The sequence below is a fragment of the Ammospiza nelsoni genome, chromosome 34 (genome assembly GCF_027579445.1).
Source record: "Ammospiza nelsoni isolate bAmmNel1 chromosome 34, bAmmNel1.pri, whole genome shotgun sequence".
NCBI lineage: Eukaryota > Metazoa > Chordata > Aves > Passeriformes > Passerellidae > Ammospiza > Ammospiza nelsoni.
In genome coordinates this window covers 2080134-2098786 of record NC_080666.1, presented here as the reverse complement: position 1 = coordinate 2098786, position 18653 = coordinate 2080134, and the positions used below count along the sequence as shown (strand labels likewise).

At 38.1% G+C, this 18653-nt stretch overlaps 1 protein-coding gene across 1 annotated transcript in view; it reads left to right on the top strand.

Annotated features, from left to right (window-relative positions):
- The window catches only part of IPO4 (importin 4), a 62328-nt gene that overhangs the window by 12954 nt on the left and 30721 nt on the right, over positions 1–18653 (top strand). Inside the window, exons 10-15 of the mRNA XM_059491422.1 lie at positions 334–477; positions 2836–2889; positions 5294–5403; positions 7002–7110; positions 9308–9434; positions 15358–15471. Coding sequence (XP_059347405.1) covers positions 334–477; positions 2836–2889; positions 5294–5403; positions 7002–7110; positions 9308–9434; positions 15358–15471 — 658 coding nt within the window. The remainder of the gene's footprint in view (positions 1–333; positions 478–2835; positions 2890–5293; positions 5404–7001; positions 7111–9307; positions 9435–15357; positions 15472–18653) is intronic.

Here is an 18653-nt window from a genome sequence, read left to right as displayed (position 1 = left end):
CCGTACTGGTTTGTACTGGTTTGTGCTGGGATTGGGATGAACTGGGAGTGGATTTTGGGCTTTAAAATGGTGAAAAATGGGCCAAAAATGGGATTTTTTCGGGGTTTTTTCTGCCTGTACTGGCCTATACTGGTTTGTACTGGTTTGTACTGGTCTGTACTGGTCTGTACTGTGATTGGGATGAACTGGGAGCGGATTTGGGGCTCCAAAATGGTGAAAAATGGGCCAAAAATGGTCAAAAAATGGGATTTTTTCGGGATTTTTTCTGCTTTTACTGGTCCATACTGGTTTGTACTGGTTTGTACTGGTCTGTACTGGTTTGTGTCTCCGCAGGCCCTGCTGAGGGGCTCTGTGCTGCCGCAGCTGCTCGGGGCTCTCCTGGTTCCCCTCTGTGCCCCCCTGAGCCCCCAAAGCCCCGAGCCCGAGGAGCGCTGGGGGGGGGAGGGGCGGCCCTGCCCCCGCCACGGCGCCGCCCAGGTGAGGAAATTCACCAAAATTCACCAAAATTCACCAAAATTCACCAAAATTCACCAAAATTCCTAAAATTCGGCAAAACCCCCAAAGCTCCGGGCGTTTCCGGGAGGTTTGGGGGCGTTGGTCCCGTTGGATTTGGGTTTTTGGCAGAGTTTTTACGAATTTTTTACGTTTTTTTTCCTGTTTTTTTCTGATTTTTTTTCCTGAGTTTTTCCGATTGTTTTCTGATTTGTTTTTCTTGATGTTTGTCTAATTTATTTCTGATTTTTTCTGATTTTTTCTTCATACTTTTCCCAACTCATTTGGATTTTTGGGGGATTTTTTGGGGATTTTTTCCGGTCTTATTTGGATCTTTTGGGGGATTTTTTGGGGATTTTTTCCCGTTTTATTTGGATTTTTTCCTGATTTTTTTTCCGATTTCTTTACATGTTTTTGTAAACTTTTTTTCCAATTTTTTCCCTATTTTTTTCCCATTTTTTTTTCGAATTTTTTTAAAATTTTCCCTTTTTTTCCCCTCATTTTTTCTGTTTTTTTTTTTTTTTCCCATTTTATTTGCATTTTTCCCTTTTTTTCTGATTTTTTTCCTGATTTTTTTCCCATTTTTTTCCATTTTTTCTCTTCTATTCCAATTTTTTTCCAATTTTTTCTATTTTTTTTCCATTTTTAAATTTTTTTCCATTTTATTTCCATTTTTTTTGTAAATTTTTTTTTTTCGGATTTTTTCTGGGTTTCTTCCACAATTTTTCCCATTTTCTTTTGATTTTTTCCTAATTTTTTCTGATTTTTTCCCAATTTTTTTCCCAATTGATTTGACATTTTTCCCCCTTTTTCCCTCCTTGTTTTGGAAATTTTTAACCAATTTTTTCCCAATTTATTTTGATTTTTTTTACCAATTTCCCCCCTTTTTATTTGCCTATTTCCCTAGTTTTTTTCCCCATTTTATTCGGATTTTTTCCCATTTTCTTGGGAATTTTCCCCAATTTTTTCCCTTTTTAATTGGATTTTTTGCCAATTTTTTCCCTCATTTTATTTGAATTTTTTCCCTTTTTTATTGGCATTTTTTCCCAATTTTTTCCTCATTTTATTTGGATTTTTTTCCCATTTTTCCCTCATTTTATTAGGATTTTTTTCCTATTTTATTAGGAAATTCTCCCAATTTTTTCCTCATTTTATTCGGATTTTTTTCATTTTTTATTGGCAAATTTTCCCAATTTTTTCCTCATTTTATTCAGATTTTTTTTCCAATTTTTTCCCTTTTTATTTGGATTTTTTCCTATTTTTTTAGGAATTTTTCCAAATTTTTTCCTCATTTTATTTGGATTTTTTCCCAATTTTTTCTTCATTTTATTCGGATTTTTTCCCTCTTTTATTGGGAATTTTTCCCAATTTTTTCCTCCTTTTATTCCTTTTTTTCCCCCTATTTTCTTGACAATTTTTGCCAATTTTTTCCTCATTTTATTTGGATTTTTTTCCCATTTTGTTTGCAAAATAAATAATTTTTAAATAATTAAAATTTTAAATAAATAAACAAATTTAAATAATTTTCTAAATAAATAAAATTTTAAATAAAGAAATAAATTTAAATAAATAAATTTTAAATAAATAAAATTTATTTTAAATAAATAAAACAAATTTTTCCCAATTTTTTCCTCATTTTATTTGGATTTTTTTCCAATTTTTCCCTCATTTTATTTGGATTTTTTCCCTATTTTATTGGCAATTTTCCCCAATTTTTTCCTCATTTTATTTGGGTTTTTTTCCTATTTTTCCCTTATTTTATTCGGATTTTTTTCCTATTTTATTTGCATTTTTTTCCTATTTTTTTGGGGATTTTTCCCAATTTTTTCCTCATTTTATTCGGATTTTTTTCCCATTTTATTGGCAATTTTTCCCAATTTTTTCCCTTTTTATTTTGATTTTTTTCCAATTTTATTGGGAATTTTTCCCAATTTTTTCCCCATTTTATTCAGATTTTTCCCCTCTTTTATTGTCAATTTTCCCAATTTTTTTCTCATTTTATTCCGATTTTTCTCCAATTTTCCCCTTATTTTATTCATTTCTTTTCCCTATTTTATTTGAATTTTTTCCCTAATTTTTGTGGATTTTTCCCAATTTTTCCCTCATTTTATTCAGATTTTTTCCCACCTAAATCCCCCCAAAAAATTCAAATTTTTCACCAAAACTCTCCCAAAAAATTCAAATTTCTCACCAAACCCCCCCCAAATTTTCCCCCAAACTCCCTCATTTTTCACCCGAATTTCCCCAATTTTTTTCCCTTTTTTGTTTTATTTTAATTTTCTCCAAAATTTAACCAAAAATTCAAAATTTTGAAAGAATTTCCCCCAAATTTTCTCCCCTCAGGTTCTGGACGCTCTGGCCCAGGGGCTGCCCCCCGAGAAGCTGCTCAAGGAATTGGTGAGTTTTGATAAAAAAAATGAAAATTTTTAAAAAATTTTGTAAAAATTTTGTAAAAAATTTAAATTTTTAGTTTTTTTATGATTTTTTAGCATTTTTTGGGGAGTTTTTTGGAGTTTTTTGGGGTTTTTTTGATGAATTTTGGGGATTTTTTCTGATTTTTCAGGACCATTTTCGGCTGAAATTTTAAAAATCCTGAGGGAAATTTTCAGGAAAATTTGAAATATTTTGGTAAAATTTCTCAATTTTCAGCAAAATGCAAAAAAATTTGAAAGAAATTTTTAATTTTGGGAAATTTTTGTGGTTTTTTTGGGGTTTTTTTGATGAATTTTGGGATTTTTTTCTGATTTTTCAGGACCTTTTTAAGCTGAAATTTGAGAGATCCTGAGAGGAATTTTAAAATAAATTTGGAAAATTTTGGTTAAAATTTGGAAATTTTGGTAAATTTATTATTTAATGAAAGTTTTAGTGGATTTTTAGAATTTTTCTGGAATTTTTGGAGGTTTTTTTAAAGATTTTTGGGTTTTTTCCTGATTTTTCAGGACCATTTTAGGCTGACATTTTCAAAATCCTGAGGGAAATTTTCAGGAAAATTTGAAATATTTTGGTAAAATTTGAAATTTTTTAGGAAAATGTCTAAAAATTGAAAGAAATTTTTAATTTTGGGGATTTTTTTGCTTTTTTGGGGGTTTTTTAATGAATTTTGGGATTTTTTCTGATTTTTCAGGGCATTTTTAAGCTGAAATTTGAGAGATCCTGAGGGGAATTTTGAAATAAATTTGGAAAATTTTGGTTAAAAATTTGGAAATTCTGGTAAATTTATTATTTAATGAAAGTTTTAGTGAATTTTTAAAATTTTTCTGGGAATTTTTGAGGTTTTTTAAAAGATTTTTGGGTTTTTTCCTGATTTTTCAGGACCATTTTAGGCTGACATTTTAAAAATCCTGAGGGAAATTTTCAGGAAAATTTGAAATATTTTGGTAAAATTTCTCAATTTTCAGCAAAATGCAAAAAAATTTGAAAGAAATTTTTAATTTTGGGAAATTTTTGTGGTTTTTTTGGGGTTTTTTTGATGAATTTTGGGATTTTTTTCTGATTTTTCAGGACCTTTTTAAGCTAAAATTTGAGAAATCCTGAGGGAAATTTTGAGAGAAATTTTGAGAATTTTGGTTAAAATTTGGGAATTTGGGTAAATTTATGATTTTATGGAAGTTTTAGGGGATTTTTAGTGAATTTTTTTAATTTTTCTGGGAATTTTTGAGGTTTTTTCCTGATTTTTCAGGACCATTTCGGGCTGAAGTTTTAAAAATCCTGAGGGAAATTTTCAGGAAAATTTGGGATATTTTGGTAAAATTTGGGAATTTTCAGCAAAATGTTAAAAATGTTAAAGAAATTTTAAATTTTGGGGATTTTTTATTAAATTTTTAGGTGTTTTGTGGAGGAATTTTGGGGTTTTTTTCTGACCTTTCAGGACCATTTTTGGGATTATTTTCAAAGATCCTGAGGGGAACTTTGGAGAATTTTGGTTAAAATTTGGAAATTTTGGTAAATTTATGATTTTATGGAAGTTTTGGGGAATTTTTAGTGAATTTTTAGAATTTTTCTGGGAATTTTTGAGGTTTTTTAAAAGATTTTTGGGTTTTTTTTTCTGATCTTTCCAGACCTTTCTAAGCTGAAATTTGGGAGATCCTGAGGGAAAATTGAAAGTAAATTTGGAACATTTTGGTAAAATTTAGGAATTTTCAATTAAATGTCAAATATATTAAAGCAGTTTTAAACTTTGGGGATTTTTAATTAAATTTTTAAAGATTTTTTTGAGGAATTTTGGGTTTTTTTCCCGGCCCTTTCAGGACCTTTGAAGCATTTTATGGCTGCTGGATCAAATTTTGGGGCAAAATATCAGAATTTTGCCTTCCTGGTGAATAAAAATTAGAAATTTTGGTTGAAATCACAAAAAATTTCCTAACTGAACAAAATTATAGATTTTAATTCCGTTTTCTTTAAATTTTATTTTATTTTCCCGCGCTTTTTTTAGCGCCCTTCCAGGACCTTCCCCTCAGGAAACCCGGCAAAATTCTGAGGGGAAAAAATCGGAATTTTGGCTTTTTCTGAGGGAAAATCTTCAAATTTTGGGCTTTTCTTTGCTCAAACCCAAACATTTACCAGTTTCTGCCTCTCCCAGTGCTGATTTTGGGTGATTTTTTGCCAATTTTGGGTCATTTTTTTGCCGGTTTTTTTGTGGTTTTGTGTCTTTTTTTGCCGATGTTCTGCTGATTTTCGCCGTTTTTTCCCCATTTCCCCCCGTTTTTCTCCTTCCCGCCCTCCCCCCCACCCTTTTCCCCCTCACCCCTCTCGTTTTTTGGGTGAAATTTCGCCGTTTTTGGGGTCGGGCCGGACCCGGAAGCTGCCGCTGCTGGAGGGGCCGGGCCGAGGCGGCTGCGCCGGCGGCCGCAAGGGGGCGCTGCTGGCGCTGGCTGCGCTTGCGCGGGGCTGCGGCTCCGCCCTGCGCCAGCGGTGAGCGCCTTATATGGGCAAAAATGGGCGTGGCTTCGCGGGAAGGGGCGGGGGTTACACCTTATATGGGCAAAAAGGGGCGTGGCTGCGCGGGAAGGGGCGGGGATTATGCCTCATATAGGCAAAAATAGGCGTGGCTTTTCGGGAAGGGGCGGGGGTTACACCTTATATGGGCAAAAATAGGCGTGGTTTCACAGCAAAGGGGCGGGGTTTAGGCCATACAAGGCAAAATGGGCGGGGTTTAAGGCCTATTTATGGTAAAGGGGGCGGGGTTTAAAGCTGTTTGTGGGGATGTGGGCGGGGTTTAAAGCCTATTGTGGGGGTGTGGGTGGAGTTTAAAGGTTGTGGGCGGGGTTTAAAGGCTGTGGGCGGGGCTTAAAGGGAATGGGAGGGGTTTGATGCCTTTTATGGGAATGTGGGTGGAGTTTAAAGGTTTTGGGTGGGGTTTAAAGGTTGTGGGCGGGGCTTAAAGGAAATGGGCGGGGTTTGAAGCCTTATATGGGAATGTGGGTGGAATTTAAAGGTTGTGGGCGGGGTTTAAAGGAAATGGGCGGAGTTTGAAGCCTTAGATGGGAATGTGGGTGGAGTTTAAAGGTTGTGGGCGGGGCTTACAGGAAGTGGGTGGGGTTTGAAGCCTTATATGGGAATGTGGGTGGGGTTTAAAGGCTGTGGGCGGGGTTTAAAGGAAATGGGTGGGGTTTGAAGCCTTATATGGGAATGTGGGTGGAGTTTAAAGGTTGTGGGTGGAGTTTAAAGGTTGTGGGCGGGGGTTAAAGGAAATGGGAGGGGTTTGAAGCCTTATATGGGAATGTGGGTGGGGTTTAAAGGTTGTGGGTGGAGTTTAAAGGTTGTGGGCGGGGTTTAAAGGAAATGGGAGGGGTTTGAAGCCTTATATGGGAATGTGGGTGGGGTTTAAAGGTTGTGGGCGGGGTTTAAAGGAAATGGGAGGGGTTTAAAGCCTTATATGGGAATGTGGGTGGAGTTTAAAGGTTGTGGGTGGAGTTTAAAGGTTGTGGGCGGGGTTTAAAGGCTGTGGGCGGGGCTTAAAGGGAATGGGAGGGGTTTGATGCCTTATATGGGAATGTGGGTGGAGTTTAAAGGTTGTGGGTGGGGTTTAAAGGTTGTGGGCGGGGCTTAAAGGAAATGGGCGGGGTTTGAAGCCTTATATGGGAATGTGGGTGGGGTTTAAAGGTTGTGGGCGGGGTTTAAAGGAAATGGGCGGGGTTTTAAGCCTTTTATGGGTATGTGGGCGGGGCATAAGACCTTGAGGGCGTGGCTTAAAGCCATTTATAGAATTGTGGGCGGGACTTGTGACTCTAGAAGGAGCTGTGGGTGTGGCTTCGGCTGGTGGGCGGAGCTTCGGGCCTTTTATGGGCTTGTGGGTGCGAATTAATGACGTGGGCGGGGCTTCGACCCTTTAATTGATTTGTGGGCGTGGCTTAAACCTTTTAATGAGGTTTACGGGGTGAAGCGAGGTGGGCGTGGCCTGAAGAAGGAGGGGGCGTGGCCTAAACCGCCTCGGGCGCGGTTTTAGGCGGGGGTGGGCGTGGCTTGATGGGGGTGGGCGTGGCCCGAGCGCGTGTGGGCGTGGCCCGCAGGTACCTGGGCGTGGTGCTGGGGGCCCTGCGGGCCGGGCTGGGAGACCCCGAGGGCGCCGTGAGGGGAGCGGCGGCCGCGGCCGTGAGGGAGCTCCGCGAGGAGATGCAGGTACTGGGTTGTACTGGTTTGGACTGGTTTGGACTGGTTTGGACTGGGATGGGGTCGGGGGTCACTGGTTTGTACTGGGAATGGACTGGGAGGGGGTTTGGGGGTGCTGGGAGGGGGTTAAAGGGTTAAAAATGGGGGAAAATGGGGAAAAATGGGGATTTTTCTATACTGGTTTGTACTGGTTTGTACTGGTTTGGGCCCTGGGGTTACTGGTTTGTACTGGGAGGGGGTTTGGGGTTACTGGGAGGGAGTTAAAGGGTTAAAAATGGGGGAAAATGAGGAAAATTTGAGATTTCTCTATACTGGTTCGTACTGGTTTGTACTGGTTTGGGCTGGGATGGGGTTTGGGGTTACTGGTTTGTACTGGGAGGGAACTGGGACAAACTGGGAGGGGATTAAAGGGTTAAAAATGAGGGAAAATGGGGAAAAATGGGGGAATTTTCTATACTGGTTTTTACTGGTTTGTACTGGTTTGGGGTCGGGGGTCACTGGTTTGTACTGGGAGGGAACTGGGAGGGGGTTTGGGGTTACTGGTTTGTACTGGTCTGTACTGGTTTGGGGTTTGAGCATTTCTGGATTTTTGGGGTGAATTTTGGGGCAAATTTTGGGGCATTTTTGGGGGTGAATTCTGGGGTGCATTTCCTGCTGACTGGTTTGTACTGGTTTGCACTGGTCTGTACTGGTTTGTACTGGTTTGTACTGGTCTGTACTGGTCTGTACTGGTTTGTACTGGTCCATACTGGGATTGGGATGAACTGGGAGTGGATTTGCGGCTTTAAAATGGTGAAAAATGGCCCAAAAATGGGATTTTTTCGGGGTTTTTTCTGCTTTTACTGGTCTGTACTGGTTTATACTGGTCCATACTGGTTTATACTGGTTTGTACTGGTTTTTCTACTGGTTTGTACTGGTTTATACTGGTTTGTACTGGTTTGTACTGGTTTGTACTGGTCCATACTGGGATTGGGATGAACTGGGAGCGGATTTGCGGCTTTAAAATGGTGAAAAATGGGCAAAAAATGGGGAAAAAATGGGATTTTTTTGGGGTTTTTTCTGCTTTTACTGGTCCGTACTGGTTTGTACTGGTCTGTACTGGTTTGTACTGGTTTATACTGGTCTGTACTGGTTTATACTGGTTTGCACTGGTCCATACTGGTTTATACTGGTCCATACTGGTTTATACTGGTTTTTCTACTGGTTTATACTGGTCTGTACTGGTTTATACTGGTTTATACTGGTCCATACTGTTCTATACTGGTTTATACTGGTTTGTTCTGGTCCGTACTGGTCCATACTGGTTTATACTGGTTTGTACTGGTTTGTACTGGTTTGTACTGCTTTATACTGGTTTATGCTGGTCTGTACTGGTTTGTACTGGTCCGTACTGGTTTATACTGGTCCATACTGGTCCGTACTGGTTTGTACTGGTTTATACTGGTCTGTACTGGTTTATACTGGTTTATACTGGTCCATACTGTTCTATACTGGTTTATACTGGTTTGTACTGGTCCGTACTGGTCCATACTGTTTTATGCTGGTTTATACTGGTTTGTACTGGTTTGTACTGGTTTGTACTGGTCCGTACTGGTCCATACTGGTCTGTACTGGTTTATACTGGTCTGTACTGGTCTGTACTGGTCCGTACTGGTCTGTACTGATTTATACTGGTTTATACTGGTCCGTACTGGTCCGTACTGGTCTGTACTGTTTTATACTGGTCTGTACTGGTTTATGCTGGTCTGTACTGGTTTATACTGGTCCGTACTGGTCCGTACTGGTCCGTACTGGTTTATACTGGTTTATACTGGTCCGTACTGGTCCGTACTGGTCCGTACTGGTTTATACTGGTCCGTACTGGTTTATACTGGTCTGTACTGGTCCGTACTGGTTTATACTGGTCCATACTGGTCCATACTGGTCCATACTGGTCCGTACTGGTCCGTACTGGTTTATACTGGTCCGTACTGGTTTATACTGGTCCGTACTGGTTTATACTGGTCCGTACTGGTTTATACTGGTCCGTACTGGTCCATACTGGTCTGTACTGTTTTATACTGGTCTGTACTGGTTTATGCTGGTCTGTACTGGTCCATACTGGTCCATACTGGTCCGTACTGGTCCATACTGGTCCATACTGGTCCATACTGGTCCGTACTGGTCCATACTGGTCCGTACTGGTTTTTTGTGTTCCGTTCCCAGCCCGAGCTGTCCCCGGTGGCCGCCCGGGCTCTCCCCGCGGTTCTGGGGCCGTTCTGGGGCTCCCCCGAGAGCCCAAACTGCGACCCCCGGTCCTGGTTCGTGCTGGAGGCGCTGCTGGAGGCGCTCGGTGAGAGGCGGGAATGCGGGCGGAAACGGGGCAAATTCCGGGGAAAACGGGCAAATTGGGGAAAATTGGGAAAACTGGGTGAAAATGGGAGGAAATTTGGGAAATTTGGGTGAAAATTGGGATAAAAATGGGGAAAAATGCTGCTGGAGGCGCTCGGCGAGAGAGAGAGGGGGAATGGGGAAACTGGGGGAAAATTGGAGAAAATTCAGGAAAAAATGGGGAAATTTGGGTGAAAATTGGAAAAAAATTGGGGTAAAAATGGGGAAAAATTGGGATAAAAAAGGGGAAATTTGGGCGAAAATTGGGATAAAAATGGGGAAAATTCCGGATAAAAATGGGGAAATTTGGGTGAAAATTGGGGAAAAATTGGGATAAAAATCGGGAAAATTTGGGATAAAAATGGGGAAAAATTTGGATAAAAATGGGGAAAATTTGGGATAAAAATGGGGAAAAATTCGGGATAAAAATGGGGAAAATCGGGATAAAAATCAGGAAATTTGGGCGAAAATTGGAAAAAATTGGGATAAAAATGGGGAAAATTCGGAATAAAAATGGGGAAAAATTGGGATAAAAATCGGAAAAACTCGGGATAAAAATGGGGAAAATTTGGGATAAAAATGGGGAAAAATGGGGATAAAAATGGGGAAAAATCAGGATAAAAATGGGGAAATTTGGGTGAAAATCGGGATAAAAATGAGGAAAAATTGGGATAAAAATGGGGAAAATTTGGGATTAAAATGGGGAAAATTGGGATAAAAATGGGGAAATTTGGGTGAAAATCGGGATAAAAATCAGGAAAATTGGGTGATAATTGGAAAAAATTGGGATAAAAATGGGGAAAATTCAGGATAAAAATGGGGAAATTTGGGTGAAAATTGGGGAAATTTGGGTGAAAATCGGGATAAAAATGAGGAAAAATTGGGATAAAAATGGAGAAAAATTGGGATAAAAATGGGGAAATTTAAGCGAAAATTGGAAAAAATTGGGATAAAAATGGGGAAATTCAGGATAAAAATTGGGAAATTTGGGTGAAAATTGGAGGAAATTTGGGAAAATTGGGTGATAATTGGCAATATTTGGGATAAAAAAGGGGAAATTGGGGAAAAATTGGGATAAAAATGGGGAAAAATTGGGATAAAAATGGGGAAATTTGGGTGAAAATTGGGATAAAAATGGGGAAAAATTGGGATAAAAATGGGGAAAATTCGGGATAAAAATGGGGAAATTTGGGTGAAAATTGGGAAAAAATTGGGATAAAAATCGGGAAAATTTGGGAAAAAAATGGGGAAAAATTTGGATAAAAATGGGGAAAATTTGGGATAAAAATGGGGAAAAATTCGGGATAAAAATGGAGAAAAATTGAGATAAAAATGGGGAAATTTGGGCGAAAATTGGGATAAAAATGGGGAAAAATTGGGATAAAATTGGGGAAATTTGGGTCAAATTTGGGGAAAATTGGGATAAAAATCGGGAAATTGGGGAAAATCGGGAAAATTCGGGATAAAAATGGGGAAATTTGGGGGAAATTTGGGGAAATTGGGATAAAAATGGGGAAATTTGGGTGAAAATCAGGAAAATTCGGGTGAAAATGGGGAAATTTGGGTGGAAATTGGAAAAAATTTGGGGGAAATTTGGGGAAAATTGGGATAAAAATTGGAAAAATTGGGTGAAAATTGGGAAATTTGGGCGAAAATTGGAGAAAATTGGGGAAAATCAGGAAAATTTGGGCAAAAATTTGGATAAAGAAGGAGAAAATAGGGAAAAATTGGGAAAATTTGGGATAAGAATGGGGAAATTTGGGTGAAAATTGGAAAATTGGGTGAAAATTGGGGAAATTTGGGTGAAAATTGGGAAAAATTGGGATAAAAATGGGGAAAATTTGGTGAAAATTGGGATAAAAATGAGGAAAAATCGGGATAAAAATGGGGAAATTTGGGTGAAAATCGGGATAAAAATGGGGAAAAATTGGGGGAAAATCGGGAAAATTCGGGATAAAAATGGGGAAAAGTTGGGTGAAAATTGGGATAAAAATGGGGAAAAATCACGATAAAAATGGGGAAATTTGGGTGAAAATCGGGATAAAAATGAGGAAAAATTGGGATAAAAATGGGGAAAATTTGGGATAAAAATGGGGAAAATTGGGTGCAAATTGGGATAAAAATGGGGAAAATTCGGGATAAAAATCGGAAAAATTTGGGATAAAAATGGGGAAATTTCGGTCAAAATTGCAAAAAAATGGGGATAAAAATGGGGAAAAATTGGGTGAAAATTGGGAAAAAATTGGGATAAAAATCGGGAAAATTCAGGATAAAAATGGGGAAATTTGGGTGAAAATCGGGATAAAAATGAGGAAAAATTGGGATAAAAATGGAGAAAAATTGGGATAAAAATGGGGAAAATTGGGCGAAAGTAGGAAAAAATTGAGATAAAAATGGGGAAAATTCGGAATAAAAATGGGGAAAAATTGGGATAAAAATCGGAAAAATTCGGGATAAAAATGGGGAAAATTCGGGATAAAAATGGGGAAAAATTCGGTATAAAAATGGGGAAATTTGGGTGAAAATCGGAAAAATGGGGATAAAAATGGGGAAAATTTGGGATAAAAATGGGGAAATTCAGGATTAAAATGGGGAAAATTCAGGATAAAAATGGGGAAAAATCGGGATAAAAATGGGGAAATTTGGGTGAAAATTGGGATAAAAATGGGGAAAAATTGGGATAAAAATGGGGAAAATTTGGGATAAAAGTGAGGAAAAATTTGGGATAAAAATGGAGAAAAATTGGGATAAAAATGGGGAAATTTGGGCGAAAATTGGAAAAAATTGGGATAAAAATGGGGAAAATTCAGGATAAAAATTGGGAAATTTGGGTGAAAATTGGAGGAAATTTGGGAAAATTGGGTGATAATTGGCAATATTTGGGATAAAAAAGGGGAAATTGGGGAAAAATTGGGATAAAAATGGGGAAATTTGGATAAAAATGGAGAAATTTGGGTGAAAATTGGGAAAAAATTGGGATAAAAATGGGGAAAATTCCGGATAAAAATGGGGAAATTTGGGTGAAAATTGGGAAAAAATTGGGATAAAAATCGGGAAAATTTGGGATAAAAATGGGGAAAAATTGGGATAAAAATGGGGAAAATTTGGGATAAAAGTGAGGAAAAATTTGGGATAAAAATGGAGAAAAATTGGGATGAAAATGGGGAAATTTGGGCGAAAATTGGAAAAAATTGGGATAAAAATGGAGAAAATTCGGAATAAAAATGGGGAAAAATTGGGATAAAAATCGGAAAAACTCGGGATAAAAATGGGGAAAATTTGGGATAAAAATGGGGAAAAATGGGGATAAAAATGGGGAAAAATCAGGATAAAAATGGGGAAATTTGGGTGAAAATCGGGATAAAAATGAGGAAAAATTGGGATAAAAATGGGGAAAATTTGGGATAAAAATGGGGAAATTTGGGATAAAAATGGGGAAATTTGGGTGAAAATCGGGATAAAAATCAGGAAAATTGGGTGATAATTGGCAAAAATTGGGATAAAAATGGGGAAAATTCAGGATAAAAATGGGGAAATTTGGGTGAAAATTGGCAAAATTGGGATAAAAATGGGGAAAATTGGGATAAAAATGGGGAAATTTGGGCGAAATTTGGGGAAATTTGGGTGAAAATCGGGATAAAAATGAGGAAAAATTGGGATAAAAATGGGGAAATTTAAGCGAAAATTGGAAAAAATTGGGATAAAAATGGGGAAAATTCAGGATAAAAATTGGGAAATTTGGGTGAAAATTGGAGGAAATTTGGGAAAATTGGGTGATAATTGGCAATATTTGGGATAAAAAAGGGGAAATTGGGGAAAAATTGGGATAAAAATGGGGAAAAATTGGGATAAAAATGGGGAAAATTCCGGATAAAAATGGGGAAATTTGGGTGAAAATTGGGAAAAAATTGGGATAAAAATCGGGAAAATTTGGGATAAAAATGGGGAAAAATTGGGATAAAAATGAGGAAAATTTGGGATAAAAATGGGGAAAAATTCGAGATAAAAATGGAGAAAAATTGGGATAAAAATGGGGAAATTTGGGCGAAAATTGGGATAAAAATGGGGAAAAATTGGGATAAAATTGGGGAAATTTGGGTCAAATTTGGGGAAAATTGGGATAAAAATCGGGAAATTGGGGAAAATCGGGAGAATTCGGGATAAAAATGGGGAAATCGGAGCAAATTTGGAGAAAATTGGGGAAAATTTTCCTGATTTGCATAACTTCATTTGGCTGGTTATTAATTAGCGTTAATTGGTGTTAATTACCCTCAGCTGCTGCCAGGGCTTCATTTTGGGTTCATTTCCGTCCATTTCCGCTCATTTTTCTCCTTTTTTTGCCAAGTTTTTGCTGTTCCCTCGCTAATTGTAATGAATTTATTCTTCATTAATATTAATTAGCGTTAATTGGTGCTAATTACCCCCCAGGGGTTCCAGTTTGGGCTCATTTCTGTCAATTTTGAGTCGATTTCTGTGAATTTGTTCCCAATTTCCTCCCAATTTTTTCCCGATTTTTCCAAATTTTTTTAATTATTATTAATTAGCGCTAATTACTTTAATTAATCAAGGGAGGGGGTGCAGCCCTGGCTGCCCCAGGGTTTCGTTTGGGGTTAATTTATGCAAATTTTATGCTGATTTCCCCCGATTTTTTGCCGTTTTTTCCCCGATTTGTTGCTAATTTTCATGACTAATTACTAATTAACGTTAATTAATGCTAATTAACCAGATGAGGGGGTGCAGCCCTGGCTCTCCAGGTTTCATTTTGGGTTCATTTCTCTCCATTTTTGTCCATTTTTCCCCAATTTTTCCCCAATTTTTTGCCAATTTTTGCCAATTTTTCCCCAGTTTCTGCGGATTATCATTAATTAGCATTAATTACCGTTAATTAGCAGATGAGGGGGTGCAACCTTGGCTCTCCAGGTTTCATTTTGGGTTCGTTTCTGTTCATTATCTCAATTTTTCCCCAATTTTTCCCCAATTTTTTGCCAATTTTTCCCCAATTTTTGCGGATTATTATTAATTAATATTAATAATATTAATAAATTGGTTAATAAATTGCTTAATAAATACGGTTAATTACCAGGTGTGGGGGTGCAGCCCTGGCTGCCCCAGGGTTTCATTTTGGGGTCATTTCTGTTCATTTTTGTCCAATTTTTGTCCAATTTTTCCCCAATTTTCCCCAATTTTCGTTGATTATTATTAATTAATATTAATTACCGTTAATTTCCAGGTGTGGGGGTGCAGCCCTGGCTGCCCCAGGGTTTCATTTTGGGTTCATTTCTGTTCATTTTTGCCCATTTTTGCCCAATTTTTCCCCAATTTTTTCCCGATTTTTCCCCAATTTTCGCGGATTATCATTAATTACTGTTAATTACTGTTAATTGGCAGGTGAGGGGGTGCAGCCCTGGCTGCCCCAGGGTTTCATTTTGGGGTCATTTCTGTTCATTTTTGTCCAATTTTTTCCCATTTTTTCCCCAATTTTCCCCCAATTTTTCCCCAATTTTTCCCGATTTTCCCCCAATTTTCGCGGATTATCATTAATTACTGTTAATTACTGTTAATTGGCAGGTGAGGGGGTGCAGCCCTGGCTGCCCCAGGGTTTCATTTTGGGGTCATTTCTGATCATTTTTGTCCAATTTTTTCCCAATTTTTCCCCAATTTTTGCCCAATTTTTCCCCAATTTTCGCAGATTATCATTAATTAATGTTAATTACCGTTAATTACCAGGTGAGGGGGTGCAGCCCTGGCTGCCCCAGGGTTTCATTTTGGGTTCATTTCTCTCCATTTTTCCCCAATTTTCCCCCAATTTTTCCCCAATTTTTCCCGATTTTCCCCCAATTTTCGCGGATTATCATTAATTACTGTTAATTACCGTTAATTGGCAGGTGAGGGGGTGCAGCCGTGGCTGCCCCAGGTGCTCCCCAGGATTTTGGCGGCTCTGGAGGCCCCGGAGGAGCCGCGGGGTCGGGAGCTGGCGCTGAGCGCGCTGCACGCCCTGGGTGAGCAAAGGGACCCCAAGGGCCCCAAAAATCCCCAAAAACTCCTGAAATTGCCCCAAAAATTGTACCAAAAATACCCAAAAAAATGCCCCAAAAATGCCCCAAAAATCCCCCAAAAACTCCTGAAATTGTCCCCAAAAATGGTCCAAAAATGCCCCAAAAATGTCCTGAAAATGCCCCCAAGAATGCCCCAAAAATACCCAAAAATTGCCCCAAAAATGCCCCCAAAGTGCCCCGAAAATCCCCCAAAAACTCCTGAAATTGTCCCCAAAAATGCCCCCAAAATGGCCCCAAAAATGCCCCGAAAATGCCCCAAAAAGTCCTGAAATTGTCCCCAAAAATGTCCCAAAAATTACCCCAAAAATGCTCTGAAAATGTCCCGAAAACGTCCTGAAAATGTCCCCAAAAATGCAACAAAAATCCCCAAAAAAGTCCTGAAATTGTCCCAAAACTTGTCCCAAAAATGTCCCAAAAATGTCCCAAAAATTACCCCAAAAATGTCCGAAAAATTGCCACAAAAGTGCTCTGAAAATGTCCCGAAAATGTCCTGAAAATGTCCCGAAAAATGCCCCAAAAATACCCAAAAAAGCCCTGAAATTGTCCCAAAAATTGCCCCCAAAATGTCCCGAAAAATGCCCCGAAAATCCCCCAAAAAGACCTGAAATTGTCCCCAAAATTGCCCCGAAAATGCCCCAAAAATGTCCCGAAAGTGCCCCCAAGAATGCCCCAAAAATACCCAAAAAAGGCCCCAAAAATGCCCCAAAAGTATCCCAAAAATGCCCCAAAAATTTCCTTTAAAAATCCCAAAAATGCTCAGAAAATGTCCTAAAAATGCCCCAAAAATGCCGCACAAATACCCAAAAAAACCCCAAAAATATCGCCAAAAATGCCTCAAAAGGATCCCAAAAATTGTCCCACAAATGTCCCAAAAATGTTCCAAAAATACCCCAAAAATATCCTGAAAACCTCATAAAATTATCCCAGAAATAGCCCAAAAATATCCTGAAAGTGCCCTAAAAATATCCCAAAAATTGTCCTCAAAATGTCCCCAAAATATCCTGAAAATTTCACCAAAAATATCCCAAAAATCCCCAAAAAGTCCCCCCAAAACTGCCCCAAAAATATCCAAAAAATACCCAAAAATGTCCCCAAAGGGCCCCAAAAATATCCCCAAAATGCTTTGAAAATGTCCCCAAAAATATCCTAAAAATACCCCGAAAATTGCCCCAAAAACGCTCTGGAAATGTCCTAAAAATGCCCTGAAAATTGTCATCAAAATATCCCAAAAATTGGCCCCAAAATCCACGAAAATTGTCGTAAAAATGCTCTGAAAATGTCCTAAAAATATCCTGAAAACTTCCCCAGAAATTGCCCCAAAAGTGTCTGGAAAATATCCTGAAAATATTCCAAAAATTACTCCAAAAACGCCCTGGAAATGTCCTAAAAATATCCCCAAAATGTCCCCAAAAATGTCCCAAAAATATCCTGAAAATGTCCCAAAAATACCCCCAAAATGTCTGCAAAAAGGCTCTGAAAATGTCCTAAAAATAACCCAAAAATGAGCCCCAAAATACCCCAAAGATTTCCTAAAAACATCCCAAAAATGCCCTGAAAATGTCCTAAAAACATCCCAAAATTCCCTGAAAATTGTCCCAAAAATGCCCCAAAATTGGCCCAAAAATCAGCGGAAAATGTCCCAAAAATGACCTGAAAATATCCCAAAAATACCCCAAAAATGCCCTAAAAAGTCACAGAAACAACCCAGAAATGGCCCCAAAAATATCCCCAAAAATATCCTGAGATTGTCCCAAAATATTCCAAAAAACGCCCCAAAAATTTCCTGAAAATTCTCCCAAAAATGTCCTGAAAACGTCCTAAAAACGTCCTGAAAATTGTCCCAAAAATGCCCCCAAAATGTCCTGAAAACGTCCTGAAAATTGTCCCAAAAATGCCCCCAAAATGTCCTGAAAACGTCCTGAAAATTGTCCCGAAAATGTCCCAAAAAGAGCCCAAAAATTGCCCCCAAAATGTCCAAAAATCAGCGAGAAATGTCCCAAAATACACCCCAAAAAAACCCCAAAAATGTCCCAAAAATATCCCAAAATACCCCAAAAATATCCCCAAAGTGTTCGGAAAAAATCCCAAAAATACCCGAAAAATGCCCCAAAAATATCCCAAAAATGCCCCAAAAATATCCCAAAAATGCTCTGAAAATGTCCTGAAAATATCCTGAAAATTGTCCCAAAAATGCCCCAAAAATATCCCAAAAATGCTCTGAAAATGTCCAAAAATTATCCTGAAAATGTCCCCAAAAATCAGCCAAAAAATGCCCCAAAAAATCCCCAAAATCCCCGAAAACATCCCAAAAAATGCCCCCAAAATGCCCTGAAAATGTCCCAAAATGTCCCCGAAAAATCAGCAAAAAAATCCCCAAAATCCACAAAAAATTCCCCAAAAATTCCCCAAAAATTCCCAAAAAATTCCCCCCAAAATTGTCCCAAAAATCCTAAAATGTTTCTTAAAAATTCACCAAAAAATCCCCCAAAAATCCACAAAAAATTCCCCCCAAAAATTCCCAAAAAATCCCAAAAAATTCCCCCAAAAATTCCCCCAAATCCCAAAAAATTCCCCAAAAAATTCTCCTAAAATTCCCCCAAATCCCAAAAAATTCCCCCAAAAATTCCCCAACAATTCCCAAAAAATTCCCCCCAAAATCTTAAAACGTTCCTTAAAAATTCACCAAAAAACCCCCAAAAATTTACAAAAAAATCCCCCAAAAAATCCCAAAAAATTCACCAAAAAATCACAAAAAATTTTCCAAAAATTCACCAAAAATTCCCCCAAAAATTCCCCAAAAATTCCCCCAAATCCACAAAAAATTCCCCCAAAAATTTCCCCAAAACTCCTCAAAATCCACAAAAAATTTCCCAAAGAATTCCCCAAAAATTCCCCAAAAATTTCCCCAAAATCCTAAAATGTTCCTTAAAAATTCACCAAGAAACCCCCAAAAATTTACAAAAAAATCCCAAAAAATTCCCCAAAAAATCCCTAAAAAATCCCCTAAAATAAAAAAAAAAAATCCTAAAAATGTCCCAAAAAGTTCACCAAAAAATCCACAAAAAATCCCCCAAAAAATCCCCCAAAAAACCCCAAAAAATCCTAAAAAATTCACAAAAAATCCT